This window comes from Cynocephalus volans, chromosome 12 (genome assembly GCF_027409185.1).
Source record: "Cynocephalus volans isolate mCynVol1 chromosome 12, mCynVol1.pri, whole genome shotgun sequence".
In the NCBI taxonomy this organism is placed as follows: Eukaryota; Metazoa; Chordata; class Mammalia; order Dermoptera; family Cynocephalidae; genus Cynocephalus; species Cynocephalus volans.
The window spans coordinates 62,908,568-62,919,993 of NC_084471.1; the positions used below are offsets into that span (position 1 = coordinate 62,908,568).

Here is an 11,426-nt window from a genome sequence, read left to right on the forward strand (position 1 = left end):
ATATATTTCTATCGGACAGCACTATTCTAGATTTCCAACCCTGGAGCAGCAAGCCTGATGGGAGGATTTAGGAAGGGTCAAAGGTTGAGGCCAACCGGTGATGTGTCTGGTACTTCCTCTATTGCCCAAGAGGATGGATGAGATGGTCAGACCACTACCCATTGGTCCCAAGCCCAGATGGGGTCTGTGTGATGGTGCATCTTCCCACGTGTGCCTGGGGAGAATCCATGCGCACAAGTTAGTGGCGGGGGGCAGTGTGTAGTGAAGGTGTGTTTCTGCATCCATGGTTGAGTGTTGACAGAATGTGTTGTGTGGGGTGGGTGTGTCAGTGCTCAGGCGGGTCTGTGTGCGACAGATACGGGTCTGGGAGTGTGTCTGAGTGTGAACAGATGGGGGATGTGTATAAGCTGGGGTTTGCATCAAACAAAGGAGGAATGGACAAAAAGAACCAGATCTGGCCCCTCTGATGGTTTCTTCACTTCTAACACCGAAGCATCAGTATCAGAAATGAGGGTGGTGAAAGTGGTTTCAGACAAAATGAGACTCCAGGCCGAACCACTCCCACCAGAGACGCAATGGCCAGATACTCCTGGCCCCTTTCCCTCCAGGGCAGGGTGGGGGTGAGGCAGAGGAAATTGGTGGCTCCCTTTCCAGCCCTAAAATTACCCCTGATAGTTATGGGTGGGAGCGTGGGGAGAGGATACAGGATGGGACTGGAGCAGGTTAAAGCCCTAGAGAGAGAATGGAGAACTAGCAATGCAGGGTCACCTAGATCCTGGCCCAGATTAGCCAAGCAGGGAAGAGGCTAAAGGTGGAGACCCCAAGACAGTTGCCCAGGACTTCGGGGTCCCGCCAGCAAGTCCTCCACCCCTATTGGCAGAGTAAAGGCTGGGCAGGGACCTTTCTCCCAGTTTAAACAGCTGCCTCTGATTACACCACTTACTGGGGGCAGGGGAAGGCGGGGGTGGCGGGAAATGCACAGGGGTGGAGCTTCTGGTACAGAGCTGAGCAAGAGCTGGCGGCCTTTGGCCTGGGAGCCTAAGGACAGAAGGGGACCTGGCAAGACCTGGGGGCCATCAAGGATCAGGGAGGTTAGGAGGTGGGAAGAGGAAAGAGCTGAAGGGAAGGGAGGCCGGGCCATGACCTCCTAGCAAAGCTGAGGCTTGGGGGTGAAGAGGCTGAGGGAGAAATCCAAGGTGCCATTTCTAAGCACACCAGGTACCATGCTAGGCACTTTTAAGACAGGGAGAGGATAGTTTTAGCTGTGTCGTAGACAAACACAGTCACAGAGCAAGATCCACACCAGGTGAGATCAGCTGTCCTCATCCCAAACATCTGCTAAAGGAAAAGGGATTAGTCCAGGGTTGGGAGAGAGGGATCCAGAAAAGGTACTTACAAATCTCAGGGGCCTCATCAGAGCCATCTGGGCAGTCCCTCTCACCATCACACCGCCAGCCCTTTGAGATACAGGTGATTTGGTCTCTGCAGGCAAACTGCTTGGGGCTGCAAGTCTTAGGGGCTGGGGGCAAGGGAAGAAAAGAGGGGTTTAAAGGAAGGGTGGAGGCCAACTCTGTGGCCTTAAAGCTCCTTAGCAATTCCCCTCATCCCCCAGCATCAGTCCCCATCTGGCCCAGACTCTGAGCCACAGGCTGTGCCTGGGCAGGGGGGCAGCTGTGGGTCCCACCAAGACACTATACCTGTGGTGGGGAAGGGGAAGGATCCAAGGAGCACATTTGACTGCCCCCGACTCAAGTCCCCAAGGCTGCCTGGACAGTGTGCCCCTGCTCCACCCTTCAGGGTGAAAGCCCATGCTGTTCTTGGTTAGTCTGATCAGATGCTAGCACCCACTCTCCCCTACCCCTGCTGTCAACTTTGCTGACTTACAGTGATGGTGAAGGGGGCGCATTTAAGCATCTGACATGTTTTCTCTTTTTCTTTCTCTCGCTCCCACTAGAAGCCCAGAGCTGGTCTTTTCAAACCGCTCTGCTTCTCTGCCCTCTGAGACTCTCCCGGTCCTTTGACCCATCACCCCACCTATTCTCAACCCCTAATCACCAGGCCCCAGACAGGAACCGTATGTGGAGGGGGGGATGCCACTGGCACACACAGGAGCAGCTCAGAGATGGTATCAGCACAAGTACAAGAGGGCAAGGCTGGGCAGGGCAGGATAGGGCAGGCAAGGAGCCCTGCTCCCACCTCCACCCTCTAAAGATAGACTCCCTTGCTGGTTAGACCTCAGGCGGGACTTTCTGTAGATATCCTCAGAGGTAAGAGGCACCTAAAGATTGCTCAGGATGGTAGAGTTGAAGAACAGAGGCAGGAGGATGGCTGGGATAACCTCCAGGAGGTGGTTTCGGCTCAGCCAACCTGTGAACTTACTCTCTATACCCACGACCCCTTCGTCCAACACTCCCGCTCCCGCTGGACCCCGCCACTCCTACCACATTCTCTGACCTCATTCCCCAAGGAGGAATTAAGAACAACAGTAACAGCTAACTCTTATTGTGGGCTCAGTATATGCCGGGAACTGTGGTAAACCAGTTCTTTCCATGTATCATCTTATTTAATCCTCTCCACAGATGACAAAGCAGGACGACTAATACCACCATTTCACAGATGAGGAAATTGGGCCAGTGACTTGCCTGGGGTCACTGGTCCAACCAGTTCAGCAGACTCTAAGTTCTAAACCAGTGCAGTCCACAGCAGTCCTCCCATTCCCACTGAGAAGTACTCAGGAGTGGGTCCTCTCAACCCCTGTCACCATGTCCTCCACAGGAAGCAAAAGTCTCCCAACCCCTTCACCCCCACCCAGCGCTGGGTTCCTAGTCTCCCCAGCCCTTCATCGCCTTTTCCTTGGCCTGTGTCAATTCCATTTCTATTCCGCTGGTACACACTGAAGGCCAACTCTGTGCCAGGCACTGCACTAGGCACCAGGGTGCCAGAGAAGGGCAAGATGCCCCTCCACCCCTCAGGAGCCACAGTCCCCAGGGAAGACAGCTGTACACAACTAACTGGAATGCAGGACAGAGAAAGAAGGAGAAGGAAAGTGCGTCTGGCTCTGAGTCAGGAGGGAGTCTGATGGGGGCCAAACTGAGATGTCCTCCCTCCCTAACTCCCATCTCTGGCAGAGGAGACCACACTCAGGCCCCTGGCCAGAATGAGAGCCGAGTTCAGGAAACACATCAAGGATGGCCCAGCCAGGCCCCCCCACGGGAGTCCCCCTCCCCTACCCCCCACCCTGAGCCGGGAATAAAGGCCCCTTGAGGAGGTAGATAATGCTGAGTTCATTGCCCCACTGGGCCAGCTGTGAGGTCTTCCCAGGAAACACTGCCCGCCAGCCTAGTTAGCATGCCGGAGAACCACCGCTTCCCCTGGCCAGCCAAGGCCGGCTGACGGGGGAGGGGGGCTGGAATGGGACTCAGAGGCAGATGGCATGTTTGGAGCACAGAAACGGACCCCTGTGCCACCCCAGACCCCAAGGCATTCCTTCCCTCCACCTGGGACTTAGTCCATGCCCCTGCTCCTCCCGAGGGCAGAACTCACAGCCAGGGCCTGGGGTCACTGGTTGGTCACTCTAACCTCCCCTCCATTCCACGTCACAGCCACGGTCAGTCGTCCCTCCTTTGGCCCTCACTTAGTCCCCCCACTGCCCCCCACCCCCATTTTTGGCCTGAACTCGACAGAGGAAACAGCAGCTGGCAAACTCCAAAAGCTGGAATGAGAGAGATTCACAAACCAGATGTGCTCTTGCGGAGGGAGGGCAGTGGGGGATGGGGGCAAGTGAAAGGAAGACGGGGCTCAGGCCCCTGTCCCACAGCAGCACCTCCTCAGGACTGGGGCCGAGGGACTGGGAGAGTGCACATCTCCCGAGGGCCAGGGCAGCACAAGGATCACGGAGAGACATGTGACAGAACTTCCTTCCCGTCGGGTATGGTGGAGAAAGCGCCAGGAGTCTCAGTGAGAAGGCTGGGGCCTGTCTTTGATTTCCTTCAGGGGAAGAAGGGAGTAAAGAAACAAATAACCTACTTTGGGGCAGTCGACACAGCCAAGGGAAGCTCGCTCTGAGCTGGGAGGGAGCTGGGGGTGGGTAGGAAACGTATAATATTCTTAGAGGCCAGGCCAACTCCACTCCCCTCAGCTGAGCCTTCTGCATCTGAACCCGGTACCCAGAAAACCCACCTTAGTGGCCTGCAGTTTAGAAGAGGGAACAACATTGCTTTAAATTCAGAAGCAACTGATGGCCTCCCCTGCCTCCTGCCCCTCACAAGAACTGGGGCTTCCTAAGGATACGAGCTAACACCTTTTAATGTGGTCACCATGTGTCAGCCACTGATCGGAAACACTTTGTACATATTAACTCACTTAGAGCCTCACATCACCCTCTCACCATCCCCATCTTGCAGATCAGGGAACTGAGGCCCAGAGAGATTAGTAACTGAGCAGGGGGTTTCCTTGTTGGCCGTGAGATGGAGCCAGGTTCAGAAAACATCAGGGAGGACTCTGGTTCTCCAGTCCTGGGAGTGGGGAGAGCGATTGTCAGAGAGGAGGGGAGGCCGTGGAGGAGAGGGGCAAGAATGGGATGGGAGGGAAGACCAGACAGGTAAGACTGAAGGGAGAAGGAGGAGAAGACTAGAGAGGGAGGACAGCAGCGAGGCTGCAAGAGGAACACCAGGACACAGGGGCTGTCTGTTCTCAGCTTTGCCTGGGGATGAATGTGACCGCCATGCTAACTTGGCCAACACCCTGTCTCCCCCCACACCCCAAACCCAGGCACCCGGCCCAGCTGTGGCCCCTAGGGACACCGAGCTGGAGCCAGGGTAGGAGGTGCAGGGTTGGGTGTGCATCCAGACACAACACAGAAACACAGACCCCACTGCCCCACTTGAGCCTTGGCTGTCATTCTCTTTCCCATTCTGGGACCTTGGGGGTGGGGAAGGGGAACAGGAATGCCTAGCCAGAGAGGAGAGGGTGGCAGGAAAGTCCAGGCCCTGAAGGAGTCCTCTCCAGAGGAAGGGGACCCATCCTTCAATACCCCTGGGGAGCAATGAGGGAGAGGAAGAGAGGTGAGAACTCAGATGGTACTTCCTGAAGGACGAGGAGATTCAGAGGCAGGAAGAGTATGAAAGAGACCTTTGCAGCCCTTGGGCCCTTTTAAAGAGCGGACACAGCAGAGGGAGAGATAGCCTCCCCCTCTGAGATGGGGGGGATGTTTTCTAAAGGGAACCACATGATAATCTAGGGGAACAAAGGCGGGGGTATGCCCAGGGGTGGGGGACAGAGCCTGCAGGAATCAGAACTTTCAGACATATGGGGGTGGGGCAGCAAGGGCCTCCCAGACCCAAACCCCAAACCGAGAGCTTTTCACTGAATTTTATGTATTTTGGGTGTTACCCGGTGGCTCCTTCCCGCAGCTCAGTGAGGCTCAGACACATTTTTGTCATTCCTGAGTCTGGGCCTCTGTTTTGTGGCCTGGACAGACAGACAGACAGAGCAGCTTGTACCGCCAGGGGAGGGGAAGGGTCTCCCCTTCCACCCTGAGTCAATATTGACTCAGCAGGATATTAGCCTGACCCGTGACCTCCTCACCATCTTTTCCTTTCCCCACAAATAAAATCCAGACCCCTCAAATGCCTCCAGAGGTCACCATGTCTCTCAACAGGCCTTTATAAGCCCTCCCCACCTACCACCGTTTCCCCCATGGCCTATGCTGACCAGCAGTAAAAGCTCTAAGCTCTTGACCCACTCCCCACATGTTTCTCCAGTTCTCAGTCTCCTAGTCAGTTCTCAGGCTCCTAGAAGTTCTGCTAGAAATCTAACCTCCCTCCTTCCTTCTGAAAAATCTCCTTTCCCTCTCTTAGCCCACAAAGGGCATCAAGTTCCTTTCTTCCAGAAACATTCTTTCCAAAACCCATTCCCAAAATTAGTGGAGGGGGAAGATGAGAGAAGAACTTGGAGGAAAGTGATGGGGAACTTTCATTGCTGAACTGGACACTCTGGGTCTGGCCAGGGAGAGGAAGAATAACTCCAAAATGCAGAGGTGGGAGCTAGGGAGCCAGTGGGAAAGCTCAGGAGAGACTCTTGCTCCCAGGTAGCTTTCAGGATACCAAGAGGCCTGAATGGAGGTGAGTGGAGACAGGCAGAGAAATAAGACTAGTGACAGAGACAAAAACAGTACAGGCAGAGAATGCCACAAAGAATGGACAATAAGAGATGAACCAAGAGGGTGAGGGACAGAGAGATTGTGAAAGGCCAAGACAGCGCACACCAATGACAGACAGATGGGCAAAAAAGACAGGAAGGGGGCTCAGCCCAGAGGTTGCCAAGACGATGACACGGTTGTCCTGGGATGAACCCAGAGAATGACTACCCTGCTGAGACTTAGAGAAGGGTGGGGGGCGGCATATATCCCGGCTTGGGGAACAGTCCCAGCCCTTGCAGTGTCTGACCCAAGAGAGACCCAAAATAGAGGCCACTGCCTCCCATGGAGTGGGGAGGGTGGGAGGAAGGAAGATTGGAGCTCTTCAGCCAGGGAAGCCAAGGCCTGGGAGAGACTTTCACCTTCCCTGGGGAAGCAAAAGATACAACTGTCTCTCCTCCCACAACCCTCACCTCTTTCCCAGGGAGGTTTACACTGGTTCCTGAGGCCATTGCACCGGAAACACTCCAGAGCCAACTGCTTCCTTCTCCAAACAATGCAGGATCCTGCTAATCAGGCTGAAGTCTGGGACAGAACACAGGCAGGCAGGACCGGGTTCCCTCACATCTGGCACCACCAAGTCAGGGACCCTTGTGCAGTCTCACTCAACTGCACCCAGATTCCCCAAGGGCACAAGCCCCCAGTCCAGAGCTGGAGGACCTGAAGGGTGGAGAGTTGAAGGGGTGGGGTGGGGGTAAACCTCAGGCTTGGGGGCTCTGATGTGCAGAGGGAGGAAGGAGAGTTAGACCTGAGTAAGGAAGGGCTTCCCAAAGGTAACGAAGGAGTTTTGAAGAGTGGAGGGATTTGGAAAAGGACCCCAGCTGACATCCTTGGGAAACCCAGTGATGGAAGGGTGGTTGAAGGTAAAAAAAAAACAGAGGGTAGAGAGAGAGGGAACAAGATTGGAAGAACAAGAAGTCTTGAGAAGCAGCCTCAAAGATCAAAATATCCCTCCAATCCCAAAATGAATTTCCTACACATCCCTGCTTTGAAAGATGAGGGTAAGTAGAGATGTTCAAGGATCTGGGTCTGAGCAAGGAGAAAGGAGTTTGGAACCTTCTTTCAGGGAGCCAGAAGGCTAACACCCCAGCCTCATAACACGTCAACTGTCCATCTTTTCTAGTTACAAGGGTGTGTGTGGAGAGGGGCAGGGAGAAAGGGGGAAATCAGCCTTCTTCCCTGAACAGTATCTGCCAGCAGGGGCCCTCCCCAGTACAAAATGTTCCCTAATCTCAGCAGGACCCTCAATAATCCCTCTTTCCATTCCTCACCCCATCTCTATCCATCCTCCCCAGTAGCAAGTACACTCAATTTTGTCTACTAGTGGGGGAGTGACATTGCTCCTCAAAAAGAAGGAGACTCTGGGGGCAGTTTCAGGCATAGAAGAGAAGGCAGAAGAGGTGGGGAAGGCTCCTAGGACTGCTCCTACAGAGGGAAAACAGCGAAGCCTGTGATAGCAGGAGGAAGGAAGGTTGAGCTGGGCCAGGAGGTTTCTTTGCAAAGCAAAGAGGAAAGGTCAGTGTCCTTGGGGCCCTGAGGCAAGAGGGCAGGAGTAGGGGTAAGGAGATGCCTCTGGAGAGAGTTGGACCTACATTTCTGTGCAATTTTCCTTTCCCACACTCCAGAGTAGGGTGAGACTGATTATTCATATTCCCATTCCCAAAGTAGGTATATTGGTGTATGTTTGGAGAGGGGTCCTTTTCCTGGGATTCTGGATAGTTTAGTCTGAGCTGGGGATACAGTGGTCAACTGAGTAGAGATTTTAAGAAAGGGTAGGGAGATAATTAAGGAGAACATGTCCAGTCTCCCTCTTCCAATTACCACCAATCAACTTGGTGTGGCAAATAGAACCCCTTTAGGACCCTGGGAATGAAGCTACCTGGGGTCCATTCGTGACTGTGCTGCTGACCTTTTCTGCTCTCCAGAGACCCCCTTGCTTCCGCCTAACTCTCTCCACCCTCCTTCACGGGACTCCTGATGGGTTTCTCTCTCTCTCAAAACATTTTTTTCTATCCCAGCAGCAGCTGCACCCAAATCTCCCTGCCTCAGTTTCCCCTCTCACCTCACAGGGGTAAGAACAAGAGGAAGGAACACAATAATGGAGGGAGTCATGGGCAGGGCTGGAGGTGAGGGCTGGTCTGGAGGGTTTTCAGGGGAAAGCCTCTTTCCTCCTCTTGGGCAGATAATTGAGGGGTGGGGGGTAGGACAGACAGACAGACAGTCCCCAAGATAGCATGATTGAGAGCCACGGAATATACTGTTTTTCTGGGCACAGCTGCTCCCTGATCCTCTAACCCTCCTCCCTCAACTGAAGCAAGTTAGGGAGAGGGGAGGAGGAGGGGGAGATAATCTGATTTCAGAGAAAAACTTTCCCAATCCCAGCCTGGCAAGATTTAGAAGACAGAGGAGGGGTTGTATGATGGTATTGGGCCCAGTTTTGTCCCTGGATGAGAAGGCTAAGATGACAGGAAGGGATGAGATCCCACCCCTTCTCATATTAGGGATCCAATCCAGCCCAACTCCATGACCCCAGCTTACAGCTCGGGCAGGACTTGAACCAGTGACTCACAAGTAAGAGAAAAACAGTTGATAGAAAAAGGGGCGAGAGGGCACCCCATTTCCCCAAAAGGACATAGTTCTAGCCTAAGCCTAACTGCAGTATACAAAGTGTATAGGGATGGGGGTGGGGTGGGGAATAAACATGTTTACTAAGGGGCCGGAACTGGGGTGTGGGGGAATAGCCGTACCCCCCCCCAACCTCCAACTCTCCTTCCAGTCCAAACTATAATCAAACCAGAAGGAAGGGAGAAAGCAGCCTCCTCCTACCCCAGCATTCCAGGCCATTCTCCAGTACCCTTCCCCAATGATGACATCTGACGTTTTTTCTTCTCAAAGCTCTCAGGGAATTAAGAAGGAAAATTCAAAGTCACATATCATCGCCAGCCCCCACCCCCTACCCCCAACACAGCCCTACCCAGGCTACTGACAGAGGCCCTGAGAGGGGGAAGTGCCCACTTCTGAACCCAGGCAGGCAGTCCTGGATGCTGGACCCCAGCCTCCACGTCTGGGCTCAGGGGCCTGGTTCCACACCCAAGCAGGGGGCCCTCCTTCTCCCCACCCACAGTCTTCCAGGACCTGCCTGCCCTCCGCCCAGCAGGGCACCCCTGGTCCGGCTTTCCCTTCGAGCTTCAGAGGCCACTGCAAAAGGCCCCCCGCCCCCCTTTGCAGCCCTACATTGCAAATCCGGATTCCTTCACAATTCAGATGGGGGTTGGGGGGGGTGGAGGATGTAGGGGAGGCGGAGGCCCTCCCCAACCAGAGATAGGAAGAGAAGGCCTCTCGATCCCAGGATCAGAAAAAAGGGGAGCCCTCTTCTCCCTACCCAGGCCTCTGGTCTTTGTCTGGGCTGGGGGGTCCCGGCAGCATCATTTGCCCAGGGCCCCCATCCCCCAAATCGGACCCCCATCCCCACCCCCAGTCGGGCCGCTGCTGTGTCAGCTGTACTGGGATAACAAAAGGCACCCCCTCCCGCGTCTCCCTTCCCCATCCCTACGCAGGAGTGGGGGCTGGGGAGGGGGTGCCCCCAGGGGTCCAAGGGGGCCGCGGAATCTCACTCACCGTCGATAGCGGCCGCGACCAGAGCTGAGAGCAGGGGCAGCAACAGCAGCAACGGCGGGGTCAGCATGGTGTGGGCTGATGCAAGCAGCAGCCCCCTCCCCTCTGGTCCAGCTACTTCTCGCCCTCGCCCCCCCCAACTGGGGGGTCCCCTTTTTCCTTCTTTCCTCCTCCTCTATTCTTATTCTTTCCTTCGGCAAAGCGTACCAGGGGCGTGGGTGAAGAGGTAGAGTTCCCAGCCACTTGGGGAGGGCCTGCAGACGCAGGTTCGCCCCCTGCCCCCAAATCCAAATCCTTCACCCCCTGCTTTACTTCTCGCTCCTCTTTCCCCCTCCCCGGGCGAAGCTCACAGCCCCATCTCCGAGCCGCCTCCGGCTGCAAAAATGCACAATTGGGAGGAGGCGGGGTGGGGGGGTGTGGGGGGCGTGGACCGGGTGGGGGAGCCTTGGGAAGGGGCCTGATGGAGCTCTGGGGTCTCCCTTCGTTTCCGCCTCCTCAGTGCAGGGGCCTGGAGCTTGCACTGCTGTTCCCCGGACTGAAGTGCCGCGGGGGGGGTTGAGGGGGCAGAGGGAGGGGACGGGTAGAGGAGGGAGCGAGGGAAGGGGCGGGGAAAGAAAAACCGGGGGGGAGAAAGAGCTACGCGGCAGTCTTGTGAGTGCGCATGCGCCGGTCTGGCGCGCTGCCCTGGGGAGGGGAGTCGGGGCAGCTACGCGATTTGGAGTTCTGGGAAGCTGTCCGAGAGTGGGGGTCTCGGGGACCTGCTAGCCGGTCTGGGGCCCGGAGCGCCCTCTCCCCTGACTTTGCCTTTCTCCCCGCTCTCCAGAGAGCTGAAGGGTCCGAGGGTGGGATTGGGCAGGGGGCGAAGAGAGCTGAGAGGCTCCTCTGAAACTCAGTGTCATAGCCTAGGATTTAAGGCCTCCTCGGAGCTGGCTGGCGGTGGTCCGGGACCCGGTGGTCTGGGCCGAGGCCCGATTTCCTCGGGGAACCCTGACTATGCCTCCCCTGCCTAGGGTTGGGGAAGGTATGGGGGAAGGCTGAGCTTTGATTTGGAGATTTTGTAAAACGGGGACGGGGATTGGGGCCTGCGGCGGAGGGGGCGGGGTGGGGGAGGGGCCGCCCCGCCCCCACCTGCTCCCGGGCTCGGAGTAAACAGGGACACCCGCGGGGACACGCCGGAGCTTGTCCGCTCGCCTGGGGCTCGGGGATGGAGCCCACCTTAGTATCCGCCCCGCCCTGCTTGCCTGGCACCGGTCGCGGGAGGGGCAGGCGCTGGTTTAGAGGGAGGTGAGTCACCAGCGGGTGGGGTGGAGGAAGGGCCACCCCTTTTCGCCCCGAGAGGTCGGGGCTCATTTATTTTTTGTTTTGTGTTTTGTTTTTTTATATCTTCGGACTGACTTCCCAACATGTCAGGGTTAGACTCCGAGCACCAGTGATTTGGAATAAAATGAGGAACTTGGACCTCCGCTTCCAGGCTTCGGGTGACTGCTGAGTGCTGGACCTTTGCCCCCTGGCTCAGCCTGGACAGGAATGATACTTTGAGTCCAGAAGGCGCCGGGCGGTTCCCAGGGGCTGGTGAAAGTGCTTCTGGCCACTGCCCCTTTCTGGGCAGTGTTTT

At 56.0% G+C, this 11,426-nt stretch overlaps 1 protein-coding gene across 1 annotated transcript in view; it reads right to left on the reverse strand.

Annotated features, from left to right (window-relative positions):
• Nucleotides 1-10,078, reverse strand: part of LRP1 (LDL receptor related protein 1) — an 80,503-nt gene extending 70,425 nt beyond the window's left edge. Inside the window, exons 1-2 of the mRNA XM_063115480.1 lie at nt 9,815-10,078; nt 1,397-1,519 (exon numbers count right to left, since the gene is read on the reverse strand). Of these exons, the coding sequence (XP_062971550.1) occupies nt 1,397-1,519; nt 9,815-9,881 (190 nt within the window). The 5' untranslated portion in view covers nt 9,882-10,078. The remainder of the gene's footprint in view (nt 1-1,396; nt 1,520-9,814) is intronic.
• Between the last annotated feature and the right edge of the window lie 1,348 nt (nt 10,079-11,426).